Below are 16,878 nucleotides of genomic sequence, written 5' to 3'. Positions count from 1 at the left end.
CTTGTCAGCATCCCTGCCCCATTTAAAGACCCATATCTACTTACACCAAGACATATTTATTTAAATATAAAATAAAATTCAGAGGGAAGGAGAAGAGAGTCTAGAATTTCTTTTAGGATTGCTTTCCAGCTTTGGTATAATTTAACTTGACTTTTGGTACAGGTTGTTTTAATTGACAGTTGCTTATATCAAGAGAAGGTTGTGTTCTCACTATGGATCACAGAACAATACAGGTATACAGTGTCTCTAGATCTGGTAAAATAGGAACCAATTTGGGGTTGTTTGCCATGATAATAGTAATACTCATACTGTGTATGTCCTTAAAAGGCTTAAAGTACTTTCATAAGCTTATTTCAGTTGTTCTTTAAAAGCAATCCAAGGAGATAAGATATGTTAGGTACTTGCTACATAGATTAGGCAGATAAAAGATACTTTCTTTCCAGATAAGAAATAAACCCAGAGAGACATAGTGACTTAGAGACACACACAGTGTCAGATCAGGGGGAGCCCGAGATTGTCTGACTTGTCATGTGTATTCTAAGTCTGCACACAGATTTTGTATGTCCTGTAAAAATAGGATTTTCTGGATTCTTTTTAGATTATCGAGGTTGGGTGTTTTTTTTTTTAAAAGATTGTATTTATTTATTTGGCAGACAGAGATCACAAGTAGGCAGAGAGGCAGGCAGAGAGAGAGGAAGAAGCAGGCTCCCTGCCAAGCAAAGAGCCCGATGTGGAACTCGATCCCAGGACCCTGAGATCATGACCCAAGCCGAAGGCAGAGGTTTAACCCACTGAGCCAGCCAGGCGCCCCTTTTTTGTCTTTTTCAACTTGAACTTTTATACAAAAAAGCTTTTATACAAAAGCTTTTTATACAAAAAGCTAACAAGCATAATGTGTAAGCACAAGTCTAATGTGTTTCCTAACCTTAGAAATGGGTCAATTCTGTGATACCTGTGTTGGATTGTTCTTCCTAACCTGGCTCAGCTTTATTTTAGCAGCATGCTTGAGGGGAAGGACGAGACCCACCTCCTCAGTGAGGACCAGGTTGTTCACAACAGCCCATCTAATATTTCCTAGTCTTGTTTTGAAGTTTTGAAATTAGTTAAGAGGATGGAGCTGGGGAGCATAAGAAATATTCCTCTTTTACTCAACTTTGGTGGAAAACTTGCCCAGTTCCTCTTGGACAGGAAGAGGGATCTAAAGGGAGGACCCAGAAGGTCACCAGCTGGGGACCATGTTCTTTCCTGGCCAGGAACTCCCAGCCTGTTCCTTTTCTTTCAGGAAACTAAGATCCTGCTTGCTAGTTCTGCTTCTCCCACCCTGAGTCAATTTAACTTGGCAATCCCACACCAGCTGTTCCCATTTCCTTCCCCTGGCTGTAATTACCTAAATTCTAGGCACAAACACTTTCCAATTTTGGAGATACTCCATATATTTCTCCTTAAAATGACCTCTTCGAAGTTACATTGTCCCAAATAGCTATCAAAAGTTGTCTTTGTCTTCCCTCGCAAAGAGACCTTTTATTAGATTGTCTCTTTTGTCTTCCTTCCTTCTTTGGTTATCAAAAGGTACTGGAGAAAGGGGTAAAAATTTTGGGGGGGGGTTGTTTCTGGTACAGGCAGGAGTTGTACTGACTAGAAGGCCCCTAAAGACTTCAGACAAGTCTGAAGTTGTAGTGAGGCAATGCACCCTCAAAACATTTCACTGGGAGTGTTTATTTTACTGTCCTATTTCAAGGCACTTTAGACGAGAGGCTTCCATGCTGTGATGTGTAATACAGCAATTGTGTCTTAAATTGATTCCCCTTCCTCCTTTTTTTCTCCTTTGATGGGTTTAGTACACATTAAACATTCACTAGTCTGCCTGAGTAGGGAGATACCTTGCAAGGTCTTGTTTGCTATTTATTTGTACCAAGTTAAAATGCACAAGTTGTCCTTTTTTCTTCCGAGTGGATGCATCATGTAAGGTTACATCATAAACTGTGAGTAAACTCTGTCTCATTCAAGAGAATAACATATTCATTTAGCTTCTACAAAACATAAGCATTAGTTAATAAGAATTCAGTAGATCCTAGGATTTTTTGCTTGTTTGTTTCACAGTGAATTTTTATTGGATTCTTTTCAGTACTTCTAAATAGCAGCTAACTTAGTAGTATAAATTACACAATCAGTAAATGTTAGGGAAACAATCATTTGAAAATATGACCCTATAACGTAGTTTAGCAATTTAGTAGTGAACTGGAAAGAATGAATCTGTGCCCTTTTAATAGAAGTGCTGCCTCTGGACATTCCCGCAAGCATCTTGCTTACTTGATAACCAACCACTGATTTGTAAATCATGCCACTCTGTCCTGTCCTGTCTCTGGTGTGACATAGCCCTCACAGACACTTCATATTATTTCTTAGGGAGATTTTTTATGGGAATGATTTTAATATAGTTTCCTAATTTGTTATATTGCAAAATGAAATGAAAGCAAAGAAGACTTTTAAGAGGCTTGTTTTTCCAATGAGCCATTCTTCAGGAAGATGTAGCATATTGGTTCTAAGCCAACAGCAGCTTATTTTCTGTGGGGGCAAGCAGAGGGAGCCTTCAGCCTGCTCAGTGTTCCCCCACTGCTCCTTTCATTACAACTTCCATTTCTGGGCTCAGTGCACCAAAAGAAAGATGCTGGTAGGGGAGCTCCTGTGCTGGGCATGAGGACATCTCTCCTTCCTTTGGCACAAGGACAGTGCTCATTGTGATAGGCCTTTAGCCAAAAGCAAATGCTAGAACACAGAGTTGGAAGAGATGGGCAATCGCTCAACCCAGCTCTTAGTGTGTTCTGTTAGAGGGAGGGGAAATGACAGATGGCTAGTCAGGAGCAGAGCCAGGACTTACACATTTCTACTGTGATTCCAGAGCCCAGTATTTTATACTTTCATTGACTTATTAATTTCTTCATGCTTTTATTGAGTACCTACTATATGCCATTCGATTTACTAGGCAACCATTGGGGTATGAAGATGAACAAAACATCCAAGTTGCTCATGACATAGGATGGGAGAATCATACGATGACACATTTGCAATTGGTACATGTGTTGTTGTCATAGAGGTCTGTACGAGGGGTAGTCGGGACAGAAATAAGGACATCATCTACTTCTGTAGGGAAAATTGGCATCATTGAAAGCACCTTCACAAAGAACAGACTTCTTATGCAGTCAGTGCATGAGGATATTGTGTGGTAGAGGAAGAAGAGAAGGGCATTCCCTTGTTACTTGCAGGGAGGAGAGGAGCGTGTGACTGTCACAAGAGAGCAGCATCCCAAAGACTGTGGTTTGCTTCTCTGAAGAGATGCACCGTAAATCAAGTCTGGAAAATTCTGCATACTGTGTTTCTAATTTTGTGATTATCCAGCATTTTTTTTTTGTGAACAGTTGTGTGTGCGTGTGTGTGTGTGTGTGTATGTGTGTGTGTGAGAGAGAGTGTGTGCGCAGGGGGAGGGAATGGAGAAAGAGAGATGGACTATCTATGAAACACCTGTGGGAAAAGCCACCTTGAATTTTCCTCCACAATGTCACTCATCCATCTCTTGATTTCTGTCCCCCAGGCACTACTGTCATCCAAGCCCTTAATTTGATGTCCCTGAACTTTTGCAATGTCACCTAAATGCTCTTTTCCCTCCAATACTAAATACCACCATTGAATTAGTATTTTTTAGACTTTAACAAGGTTTACATTTTACGTATTTGTCTTTCTTGGGTAACACACTCACCTGATACAAAAGTTTAAAAGTGGAAAGGATATATAGTGAAAAGTCATTCTCTCATCTTTGTTCTGCACCCAGCCAGCTCCCCCCCACTGGCAACCACTATGACTAGATTCTTGTCTATTCCTCTAGATAGATTTTATGAATGTACAAATTAGAATTTTCTTTTTCTCTTTGATACGTAAATAGGAGCATATGTTTGAAAACCATTCTGTACTTTGCTTTTTTTCACTTAGCAGTATATCTTGGAAATCTTTCCATATTGCTGCATGAAGAACTTCCTTGTTCTTGGTTCAGCTGCGTTGTATTCCATTGAATGGACATACCATTGGTTTATTCAACCACTTTCTAGCTGATAGACATTGATGATGTTCCCAGCCTTTGCTTTTACAGTGTCCCTGTGCTGATTCTTCTTTATGTATATTGCTCACCTTAAAAATACATTTTGGCTGCCAGTTGCTCACAAAACAAAGTACTTTATTTTGGCATTTAGGGCCTTCTCCAGTAAGGCCCCAAATAACTTTCTGATATTATTGGTACATGCCAAAATGAACTTTCTTCTTAGCCTAATGATTCAATTCAAGATCTTTTTCATAGGCCTATTTTATTTTCTCCTTTTTACTTCCCCAAATGAACTATCTTCTCTAGTCCCTGGTAATTATGTTATTCTCCAAAGGGACCTTTGGTGTTCCTGGTCCTCTAACTTGTATCTCCACCTTCCTGCTTTGTCTTTGGAAGTTGTCCATCCTCCTTGGCTCATCTTGAGTTCCACCTTCTCTGCTGATCTTCCCAGACTTCCTTACTGCTTAGTAAAATCCTCCTTCTCTCAGAAACACAAGGCCTTACTGGAGTCTTACTCTTTTGATTTAGCATATGTGTACATACATGCATGTAGACCCAGGCATGTAATGTTTCTTTTTAAATGTGTACGTGTCTTTTTTTTTCTTTTCCGTTTGTGAAGTATTAAAGGGCGTCTTGTACTGTTTTATATATATCATTATGACTTTCAAAATTACCCAGCACCATTCCTTCTTCTATAGCTTTTTATTTACTCATCTGTTACCCTTAAACATTCAAAACTCCTACGTACTGCCCTAAGCCAAAGAACTTCTCAGTTCCCCTTTGCCCCCATGTTGATCTTGAATGAAGAGTGATGGCCAGTTGGCTGAACCTTGAATTGATCCTCTGCTCATTCCTTACCTCACCAGATCTGGCTCTTCTTCTTAGCCAGATGGACCTACCCTTGAGGCACCACAAAAGTCTCACAGTCCCTGTTTCCATGACAACATACATGCCATCATTTCCAAAATTCTGTCTCATTTCTCTTTCTAAATCATGATTCCCCAGCCTCGGTGAAGCCTTTATGCCACAGGGTTTTCCAGATTGTCTCTTCCATGCCTCTACTCATTTAAACATCCAGAAATCATGATGATGACAGCAAGCTTTAGCACGAGTTTTTATGCACCTGACACAGTATAGCTACATTATTTGCACAATCTCCCTCCTCACAACCTAGAAGATAGGGAAACTGCCTTCAGTGTATTTCTCACATTCCACTTTTTATTGAACAATATGTAAATTATATTTGTGACTTTTATTGTCAGATGATCTTACATAGGTGTGGATTTGCCCACTCTGATAAGTAGCCAATACCCTTTATTTCCCAGGAGACAGCATCTGCATAGTCCCATGGTCTACCCCCGCCCAGTGTGTGAGTGATGTTGTACATCAGAAAACTGAACTCCTTTTAGCCTTTTCCTAAAAAGGTTGTGGCAGATAATTCTGTGCTTACATATTCTACAAGAATGGTTTTTAAATTATTCAGCTTTTGGACTTTATATGTTTGTACAGTTTCCTTTACACCATTGAGAATCCTTTTATTTTCTCTCATTTTCATCAGATTGTAAATTTTTCTGATACAGGAACTTATGGTACACTCCCTTAAATTTCAGATTGCTAAGATATTTTCCCACATCAAATAGTTAAATTAATTATTGAATTAATTTTATATTAACTTTAACTTAATTTTTTTTCTTTTCTCATTTTTCAGGAAATCATTTGCCAGAAGAATACCGTGAGTATTTTCTTTAACTCTTCCAGAAATTTTCTATCTTTTCTGTTCCATCAACTAATCTCTGGCCTTTTTTTTATCTCCACAAATTATTAATTTCTGTTTTCCCTCTTTAGAGTTTCTGATATATCAATATAAATTTGGTTATTTTATCAAAACATTTCTTTAAAAGCAAAACATTACTGGGAGAGGACGCCAATGCCTGTTTATTGCATATATACTTATATTTTGTAAAAGAATGTTTCCATAGTATATCCAATTTTGTGTAATTCTGAGTGGTACTCAGGCATCATATATACACATACTGCATATAGGTGTACGTGTGTGTATATATGTTTATACACATGTATTTATGTTTATAGACACACACATATAGATATCTGTACCTATGTATATGCTATGTAGCAAATTATAGGTATAAATGTGCCCATATATGCACATACATATATAGGTACATGTATATCTATTATCTAACTATCTATACAGTTTGATCTAAGTTCCAGAGTCTTGTAGTCTGCCTTTGAGACCACACCACAGAATTCTTACCTTCCACACAGTATTAAATAAAAGCTAAAAAGTGATAAAAATAAGTTTCAAATTTTAAAAATGCATGAAGAAAAATTACACAATTTAATATCTAAGGACATCAGCCTTCTTATGCTAGTGGTTATACTTTTCATTTGGAAAATAAACCAGTATTTAAAAACCACAAAGAGTGCATCTTTGCAACTTACAGCAAAAATAATATCCTACCTAAAGATCTGCACCTGATTTGATTTACGATGGTAAGATTAAAAATACAATTGTAATTTTTCCTTAGACCAGAAAGATTTAAAACTTATGGTTAAGATTGTACCAAGTTAGAGACTCATGGCAACATAAATAAAGTTGTCATTATGTACTTTTATTCTGCCCATCTCCACAGGAAATGAGCAGTTATTGCTTCAGGCATCTATTTCGTGTAACATTTTTATTAAACAAATAGTGATTGAACACATACCATGTGCCAGGCTTTGGGCTTGGTGCCACAGGGATTCACTATGGCGGCTGAAAATCGAGGCAGTCAGATTCTTAACTGCTCTGGGAGATGGCCAGTGACTAGGCCCAGAGTCTAGTTTGGAGAGAAGATTGGTAAACAAATCAGCAAAGACACAGATTAGAAAATTAATGCAAGGCAATGCGCCAAAGACTGGGTGGCCATATACCAAATGGTCACGGGTCTTTGAGAGGAGGTGGTCTTTACCAGAAACTTGGAGGAAAGAGCTAATCATACCCACTGGCAGATCAGACCTGTGGAGAAACGGGGTTATAAGGTTTCCAAATACCGCACATGATGAACAGGTCACCTCTTGGCTTGAGTAAGCTGCTGGGTTTCAGGGGCTGGGTGTCCTTCTCAAAAGTTGAGGATTTTGAGCCGGTATTTCAATATGTTTGAATGCTGAGAGCATTTCTCCCCAGAAACTTAATTCATTTCCCACACATATATACGTATGTTCATCTTTATGTAGCTTTTAAAAATTGAAAAACAGAGCCAGCATTATTTTTTTAACTAAAGATCATAGAATAGGACTAGGTTTTGAATTGCAGGTTTTTATAGCCGTGAACACAGGCATGGGCCAGAGAGATTGCTGTTGTTATTTTATGAGCACACCTCGGGTGTTTTGAAATTTAAGGAGACGTGGGCTTTCTTTTTCAAGAAGCAAGCTTAAATATTTTACAATTAGTACCTTATTAATAAAAGGCAGTTGCTATGCCCAAGATGTCTATTCTTGATCACACGGTGTTTTCTTTTTTAATTTGCTTTGAATGATCAGTGATTTCAAACTAGGGGTGCAACAGCTATCTCTAAACAGAAATTGCAGTGATAAGATTCCTGAGGTAGAGGTGAGCCAACCCAGGGAAAAAAAAGATTCCCGTAATATTAGTTTTCATTGTTCTGAAAAATGTGCTTTTCTCAGCAGCAAAAAAAAAAAAAAAAAAAAAAAAAAAAGTGTCACAAGCAACCCTCACACTTTCCCCCACCACATGCTCACAGGGGTCTCAGCTCAGGCCTACGAGCATCCCTGCGGCTCCTGAAGCTTTATCAGCCCCCCTCCTGTGTTTCCCCAACAATGGGGGATTGGCAAAAAATACATTTATTGCCTTAGAAACATAGGGAAGAGACTCCAGAAAGTATAGTGAGGCCAGGCACTTAGAAAGACCTTAGCATGTTGGTTATTTTCTGTGAGGGCTCTGAAGCCTTATTCTATGGGGTTTGAAGGAGACAGTTGCAAGAATCCATTTTTCTCTGCCATTTGCATGACTCTCGTTTTTCTGTCTCTACCCCTCCGCTGCTGCTACGCACCCAGACATTCGAGAGTCATTCTCTCCCAGAATTAGTTTTACACGGATGCATTATTCCCCGATGCCCAGTATTTGAGTAGTGATGTATCGTATTTCATGTCTTAGGCATCATGACATGTGGTATTAAGGCTTCTGAGGATACAGAACTTTATCCGGCAGCAGCAGCAGAATACTATTTTGAAACACTAATAGTGCTTTTCTGGTTTATTGGCTTTTCATCTGTTTGTCCTAACTTTTGACTTGGAAGATTCAGAGCATTTTATTTTTGAATTGTGAGTTATAGTACTTATCTAAGGAGTATTTGGTTTTGTTGCTCTTTTGTAACCCACTCATAGTTAAAGCTCTGGAAGCTTTGGGAGGCAACCTCTTGGTACACTTGCCTTTCTTTTCTGCTCAGGCGATGGATCAGGTCAAAAGGATTAAATTGGTGGACATGCTGAGGGATGTCGGAAACATTTTAGAAGCAGGATATGTTTATTTTTCCTCTTCCTGACTAGCCTTCCAAATTATTTGTCCATGGAGGAGAGCTTAAGAAAGGAACAGTTTCTGGGGCACCTGGGTGGCTTGGTGGGTTAACGCCTCTGCCTTCGGCTCAGGTCATGATCTCAGGGTCCTGGGATTGAGCCCCACATCGGGCTCTCTGCTCAGCGGGAAGCCTGCTTCCTCCTCTATCTCTGCCTGCCTCTTTGCCTACTTGTGATCTCTGTCTGTCAAATAAATAAATAAATAATCTTAAAAAAAATAGGAAAGAACAGTTTAATGTGTTTGATTGAAAAATCAAATATCAACCTCTGGAAGTTCCTCTCATACTTTAAATGGAAGTCAGGTCCAGTTTCTGCTTCGCAGCCTGACATACAACAAGTGCCTCAGAGACCATGTTCATAAATAATTCAGTCTGGCCGTAAAGGCATTTATCAGTTCTCATCTGTTTGCTGTGAGGCAGTAGCTTGGCTCATGCAGGGTTCCACGAAAGTGACCTGAGGTGAAGTGTTGGCGTGTCAGCCTGTAGAGGCCCTTTGGAAGGGTGCTGACCCCTCTAATGGATAATGGGATACCCTCTAGAGAAGAGCCCCAGGGCTAGAGTCCCAAACACATCACGGACCAGATGCATGACCTTATCTGAGCCTTGTCTGAATTCTCACATATAAAACAGACAGTAGTCCTCCCTGCTTGGTGGAGAATCTGTTTCTCCCTCTGCCTCTGCTCCTCCCCCTGCTCGTGCTCTCTCTCTCTCTCTCAAATAAATAAATAAATAAAATCTTTGGAAAAAAAACAAAAAACAAAACAGAGACAATAGTACCTTCTTCAGTGGGTTATTGGGAACTCATGACTGTTCATTCTTGACACATGGCAAGTGTGAGTCAACGTTTGCTCTTGTTGGTTTGTTTCTAAGGGGAAGCGAAGTGATGTATTGTTCCCTGTAATGCTGATATGGCTAGGATCCGATTATCTGGGCTTGCTGTGCTCCCCAGAACAGTGATGGGGTTTCCCACATAACTCATTTTACTTGTGAACCTTCTGCCTTTTTTTTCCTCTCCTCTATGGTTTTTCTCTTAGAGGTCCCTCATGTTTCCTTAGATTCAACTACACCAAATGCTTCCCAGGTCTGTACTTTTGTTGGAAACTCTTTTATGTTCCAATCACATATTTCTGGCTTTCTTCTAGACATTTTGACTCTCGGTGTCTTACCCTCCTTAAATCTCAGCCTTTTTAATCGTGAACATTTCACGCTTCCCACCCCAGCCCAGGTTTCAACCTCTTGAAGTTCCTGTCATATATTAATGGGCAGTCAGGTTCTGTTTGTGATTTATTACCTGATATATAACAAGTGCCCTCAACTGTAATATGTTTATCAATAATGAAGTCTGCTTCTGCTGAGTTTTCGTTTTGCTAATGATACCATTCATTTTAGGTAGCCCCATTTAAGACTGTGCTCATGTGTTCTTTACTGCTTTGAATCCTTCCTGATTCCCATGCCCAGGACATACTGTTTAAGGTCCTGAGCTTTGCATCCGCATCCCTTCCCCGAGCTCTTAGAGCCAGGCAGGCTGACTTACTTAGGGATGTCCAATCCAGGTTCCTTTTTCTTCCTCCCAGCTCACCCTTTGTTTGCACTAATGTTCCCTCACCTGACATCATTGGGAATCTAGAGAAGCTCAGGAGGAGTGAGTGGAGAGTGGCATGGGCTGAGGGCAGAGAGAGAAGTAGGATTTGGGTGGTCAGTCCCTTGTAGGCCCCCGGGATGTGTCTTATTTTCATCCCAGGAGCAAGGGAGGAGGCCTTAGGCAGCTAAGGGAAGCGATCTGATATAGGTTGTTAAGAGGTTGGGGTAAGTGATGAATCACTAATTTAGTATACCTGAAACCAAGTTTACCATGTATCTTAACTAACTAGAATTTAAATAAAAACTTGAAATTGGAAGGGAAAAAAAGATCACTTTGACTGGTGGGTAGAGAACACATTGAGGGGGGAGAGTGGAAGCAGGAAGGCCAACTGAAGGCCAGTGATGGTAGCTCAGGCTGGGTATGTTGGCCTTGTCTTCCATGTGGGCAGAAAAGATGGAGGGAAATGGACAAATAGATCGATCTTGGAGGTAGAATAGACTGGATTTCAATAGGATGTCGGTGGTGAAGGAAATGGGAGCATCAGGGAAAACTTCTGGGTCTCTAGTTTTAGTAGCTAGGAGGCTAATGGAGCCGTGACCATGACAGAGCAGCCTGGAGAGAGCAGCTTTGTTTCCGCATCGCTCACAGCATAGCCTGTCAGGTGTGGAGTCCTTAAATGTTAGCTCTTATTCCTGTCATGTATTTATGCTGTGTCTCTGTGATTAAATTTTAAATTTCCCAGAAGGCTGAAGGCTGTGTTTAAACTCCTCTGTTTTTCCTGCAGCATGCATATATCATAATGCCTTAGCCATCAGAGTTGGTGAATAAATATTTAATTGACTGATGGAAACTGTCCTACTGGGGGTTTTTGTTTTGTTTTGTTTTTTGGCTTTTTTGGTTTTTGTTTGTTTGTTTTTTACATCGTCTGTAAGTCCTAATTATTTGCAATCAGCAATTAAAGAAATTGGGAGGAAATTTCCACTTTCATAGGTCATAAATAAGAATTGAGGTTTTTCTATTTCGCTTCACATTCAGGATGACTATTTAAAATGACTCAGTGCAGTAGGACTTGGGATTTTGTTAGTGTGGAGTCTCCAGGCCAGCTCACCCGCTCCTGGCACCTCTTCTTTATACAGATGTGCACTGGGAACTATACATTCGTCCCTTACATGATCACTCCACACAACAAGGTCTACTGCTGTGATAGCAGCTTCATGAAGGGGTTGACGGAGCTCATGCAACCGAACTTCGAGCTGCTTCTTGGACCCATTTGCTTACCTCTTGTGGATCGTTTCATTCAGCTTCTGAAGGTGGCACAAGCAAGTTCTAGGTAAAGTTGAATAATGCCGTTTGATGATGATAACAGAGCTATGTCCTACTTCCTTTATTTGTGCATCTTATCAGATGTTTCTCAGATATAGCACACAGCCAACAACCAGGAAAATGAAAGTATGATATCTTCTAAGTAGATAAAAGAGATGCCTGATAGTTTACTGTATTCAGAAGAGAACCACTTGAGATCAGAAAGGGGAAAAAAAAAATGCTAAGTACATTATGGTAATGGTAGGGATAAAAAAATATATATATACACATATATATATATATGTGTATATATATTCAAAGTGTAGAAACACTGTCAGAATTAATGTCCACAGACTTTTACTATAAGAACAGGAACTTTCCCAGAATTGCTGATGACATTATTATATTTTAGTTAAGAACAACCAGTTAGGGTAATCTGTGATGAGGCTGAGTCAGAAAGTGAGGGCTATATTATGTTCAAATCATAGGCACACCTGATTTATTTGGAACAATTTCTACTCAAAACAGTGCATTGAAAAATAAAGTTTTGGTGTTTTAAGTGGCACATGGCAGGTTCTTGGAAAAGTCATTAAGATGCAGTATATTTACCTAAGTTTTTCTAAAGCAAAGCAGAGTATTAAAAAATAAATACAGGATTCCCAAAATTCTTTATAATGCAAAATCCATGAGGTGTTCCATCTATGCATCCTGTGAATTGAAAGTTACAAATGCCGCAGATGTCATTCATTTCCTTATACAATCATTGCTTTTCATTGAAATCCCTTCTAGTATTAACTCTGAAATATGTTCTCCCACCAGCCAGTATTTCCGGGAATCTATACTCAATGATATCAGGAAAGCTCGAAATTTATACACTGGTAAAGAATTGGCAGCTGAATTGGCAAGAATTCGGCAACGAGTAGATAATATCGAAGTCTTGACAGCAGATATTGTCATAAACCTCTTACTTTCCTACAGAGATATCCAGGTGAGAAGATGCTTACAGGAAATTCTTCATCGTGTAGCATTGTTGAAGGAATAAGGGAGAGTTAGCATCACATTTCGGTTAGTTGAGAGGACATTCAGGTCACTACATGTAATTTTTTTATTGCCTTTTCTAAGCTCTCTATCCTGAGAATTTATGATGAATGGAAAAGACTCCTATGAGTTAGCCATCCTTGATTACGTAATGAAGTACTTTCATGGTAAAGGTCCGAGTTTTTCCTCCAGAAGAACAAAAAGAAAAATCTGTGTACGTAGCTAACCTGTGGACAACCTATACTAATTTGTTAGCCTCAGACACACCTGTCAGACAATAAGTGAAAGTTTTGTTGTGGCAAATAGCAGAAGTGGGAGGGGGAGCTTTCTGGACATAGCTCTTACTCCTGGGAATTCTGTTGCTTGAAATTGATAGTGCTAGATCTGACTAGCCAGGACCAAGAAATATGCAACTGATTAATTACAAAAATAACTTTAAAAATTTCTCATGTAAAACACACCAATGTGCCATTTAATTTTATTGACATATCTTAAAATTTTTTTAAATATGGTAAATAGAAGGCAATCCTCTCTGAGTTGGGAATTTTTTTTAGATTTTTATATAGTAAAATCTAAGTGACTTCTAGTTTCTTATTCCCATGCAGCCTTTCAGGCCCAAGTAAAGCTTCATGAGAACAACAGAAATTAACATACATGTAGAGGTGTGGTATTTCAGATCCCAAGACTAGGGGAACTTGAAATGACATCATCTTGTTACTTATAAGAGAGGTTCAATCATTTGCTCCATGTCCTTGATATTTTGAAAATTCTTTCTTTGAAAATAATTTTTAGGACACCATGCCAGGAATCTGGCTCCATGGGAGAGGCAAACCACCCATAGTTAGACAACAGAGTGTTATCATGCTAATGGGGGCCAGTTGTGGTAACTCTATATTTTAAGGTATTTACCTATATAAGCCAAATTTCTTATTTAAGAAAAATCAATTTCTTTTTGGTTCTAGATTCTTCAAAGTAGTTCATGGATCCTAGTTCTCTTTTTAACACCCTTCTCGGATTTAGATACATGCTTGTCAAAAGTCCTCTTATTGTCAGAACTTTCTCCTAGTGGTTTAATTCTGTGTTATTCTCCTTTTGTTTGAAAGGACTATGATTCTATAGTGAAGCTGGTAGAGACCTTAGAAAAGCTTCCAACCTTTGATTTGGCTTCCCATCACCATGTGAAGTTTCATTATGCATTTGCACTGAATAGGTAAGAAAAGGTTCTGTTCGTACTATGCTAACATACTATTTTATAACCTGCGTTTTCTTCCTAGGATATGTTTTTGCTGTAGCATTGCAGCCACTCCCTATTGGAATGTAATATTAATATTTCTGCTTCAACCATATGAAATATAGGAAGCATATGCATTCTTTTTTTTATTTTTTTGACAGTAAAAAAAAAAGCCCCTGCAGTTTGTATATTTAAATTCTTTATTTTTGTTTTGTTTTGCTTAATTTATTTTTTATCATGTTCTGTAAGACACCATACAGTACATCATTAGTTTTTTGATGTAGTGTTCCATGATTCATTTTTTGCATATAACATGCAGTGTTCATTACAACCTGTGACCTTCTGAATTTCCATTCCCCCCCACCCGGGTGCCTCCCCTCTGAAACCCTCAGTTTGTTTCCCAGAGTCTATAGTCTCTCATGGTTTGTCTCCCTGACTGATTAGCCCCCCCTTCAGTTTTCCTCTCCTTCCCCTAATGTCCTCCATGCTATTCCTTAAATTCTTAAAATTCTTTTTTCTCAGGGCGCCTGGATGGCTCAGTGGGTTAAAGCCTCTGCCTTCAGCTCAGGTCATGATCCCAGGGTTCTGGGATCGAGCCCCGTATCGGGCTCCCAGGGAGCCTGCTTCCTCCTCTCTCTCTGCCTGCCTCTCTGCCTACTTGTGATCTCTGTCTGTCAAATAAATAAATAAAATCTTTAAAAAAAAATTCTTTTTTCTCTGAGTTTATATTTGCTATTTATACTTGCTTAGAATTTTTTTAATTGCACGAATATGTTATTTTTAGGCAAATAACTCAACCCCAAATGATTCTTTACTTAAAAATTTACAAAGTAGAGGGGCATCTGGGTCGCTCAGTTCATTAAGTGTCGGACTCTTGGTTTTGGCTGCAATTATGATCTCGGGGTCATGGGATCAATTTCAGTGTCAGGCTCTGTGCTGAGTGCAGAGTCTGCTTAAGACTCCTCCTCTCTCCCTCTGCCCCTTCCCCTCTGCCCCAACTCTTTCTCTCTCTCTCTCCCATAAATAAATCTTTAAAAAAATTTGCTAAGTAGGGTAATGGTAGTTATATCTAGGTGAACATATTCCTAACCAGAGAGTATTTTCATTTTCACTGCACTGAACATATCTAATTACAATCAGAACTCTGTTGGCCACATTTTAGGGCATGTATCCAGAAATCTGCTAAGACCCACAAGAAGGCTGCTACTTCCAGTCCTGCCTGTCGGCCTTCTGTCCACATCATGGCACATACGTCAGTGCCACGTCCTACCCCGAGTTACCAAGGAGGCCGGCCATGCTCAGAGAGGCATGGAGAGGCCCAAAGCACTGAGCTGTCCAAAGCTTGTTAGTTGTGCTGCTGTCTTCCCTGGTGGCGAGTTAAATATATATACAGTTGCTAAAACTAAAGAGAATGAGCGAAAGAGAAAGGGAGGGACATCATGTCTCTGGACCACTTGCTGTGTGTCACTTAAGGCTTGATTATTTTACAGATGAGGAAGCTGGAGCTTGGAGACCTTGAATCGCTTTTCTTCAGAGCCCACAGTTAGCAAGTCATAAAACTGAGGCTCAAACCTGGATCTGTCCCATACTGATGTCTTTGCTCTTCATCACTAGGTCCTCCTGCCTCCGTCTGCAACGAAAGAAGTCAGCACACTATTCAACCAGAGATTCTTTCTTTCCTCCTTTATGCTTGCTAACATTATCAATAAGTGTAGAATAGACGTAGATTTCATTTCCCCATTTATTAAACATCTTTTTCTTCAGATTTGACAGAGTGAGATGAGACCTCCAGAGATTACCAGCTCCAGCTGGCTCTCAAATAAATCTTTCTTGAAAGACAGAATGGAATATGTTCTTTTTTATGAAATGAAAAATCAAAGTCCATAGAGCCTCTTAGATTTTTCTTTGTGTTTTATCCTTACCTTTCCTAAAATACAGTATGATGAATTGATAAACGTATTTGTATGAAGGGTTATTATAAGCTCAAGGTATTTAGGACAAAGTGTAAAAAGGTATTTCATAGACCAGATGTATTTGAAGTCATAGTGGAGAAGAGAAATAACTCTATGTAGCAACTTTATTGAAATATAATTCATATATCATACAATTCACCCATTTAAGGTGTACAATTTAATGGTTTTTTAATATAGTAACAGAATTGTATGACCATCAACACAATATAACATTTTCATCTCCCTAAAAGGAAACCCATTAGTAGTCACTCTCCCCTTGCCCCACAAATCTCCTAGACCTAGGCAACCACTAATCTATTTTTGGTTTCTAGTTTTGCCTATTCTGGACATTTCACATAAATGGAATCTTATTATATGTAATCTTTTGTGACTGTCTTCTTTCACTTAGCATAATGTTCTTAAGGTCCAAGAAATAATTTTGAAGAGAATTTCTTTAAAGATTTTATTTATGGGGCGTCTGGGTGGCTCAGTGGGTTAAGCCTCTACCTTCAGCTCAGGTCATGGTCCCAGGGTCCTGGGATTGAGCCCCACATCGGGCTCTCTGCTCAGCAGGGAGCCTGCTTCCTCCTCTCTCTCTGCCTGCCTCTCTGCCTACTTATGATCTCTCTCTGTCAAATAAGCAAAAATTTTAAAAATCTTTAAAAAAAAGATTTTATTTATTTATTCATCAAAGACTATGCACATGTGCACATGTGAGCAAGCAGAAACAGGGGATCAGCAGGCAGAGGGAGAAGGATGTTCCCTGCTGAGCAAAGCACCTGATGCAAGACTCAGTCCCAGAACACTGGCATCACGACCTGAGCTGAAGGCAGACACTTAACCAACTGAACCACCCAGGCTTCCCTTTAAGAGAATTTTTATCGGGCTTTGAGAATGAACTACACATATTTGCTATTTTAAAATGACCTACCTAAAGCATCTTCCTTAGATCATCATCTGATCACACATGGACTTCGGCAGCTCTTGGCTTAAAGTTGGTTTGTTGGTGTTGTTTGGAATAAGTTTGCACAGTGTTTTGGAGCAGAAGCCGTTGAAACCTAAAGTCAGGGTTTGGTCCTTGTCTGGAT

General features: G+C 39.4%; 1 protein-coding gene across 3 annotated transcripts in view; it reads left to right on the top strand.

The window, feature by feature from the left end:
• Window positions 1-16,878, top strand: part of MAP3K5 (mitogen-activated protein kinase kinase kinase 5) — a 194,706-nt gene that overhangs the window by 65,546 nt on the left and 112,282 nt on the right. For all 3 annotated transcript variants that reach the window (XR_004381165.1, XM_032844826.1, XM_032844827.1), the window contains exons 3-6: window positions 5,799-5,822; window positions 11,404-11,597; window positions 12,389-12,557; window positions 13,711-13,817. Coding sequence is in view for 2 of the 3 variants with exons in the window: in XM_032844826.1 (XP_032700717.1) it covers window positions 5,799-5,822; window positions 11,404-11,597; window positions 12,389-12,557; window positions 13,711-13,817 (494 nt within the window). In the remaining variant the exon portion in view is untranslated. The remainder of the gene's footprint in view (window positions 1-5,798; window positions 5,823-11,403; window positions 11,598-12,388; window positions 12,558-13,710; window positions 13,818-16,878) is intronic.

The sequence above is a fragment of the Lontra canadensis genome, unplaced genomic scaffold, assembly GCF_010015895.1.
Source record: "Lontra canadensis isolate GAN:19392208 unplaced genomic scaffold, GSC_riverotter_1.0 scaffold156, whole genome shotgun sequence".
NCBI classification, from domain to species: Eukaryota; Metazoa; Chordata; class Mammalia; order Carnivora; family Mustelidae; genus Lontra; species Lontra canadensis.
The sequence above is the reverse complement of the archived record's forward strand: the minus strand, read 5'-3'. Positions and strand labels throughout refer to the sequence as shown.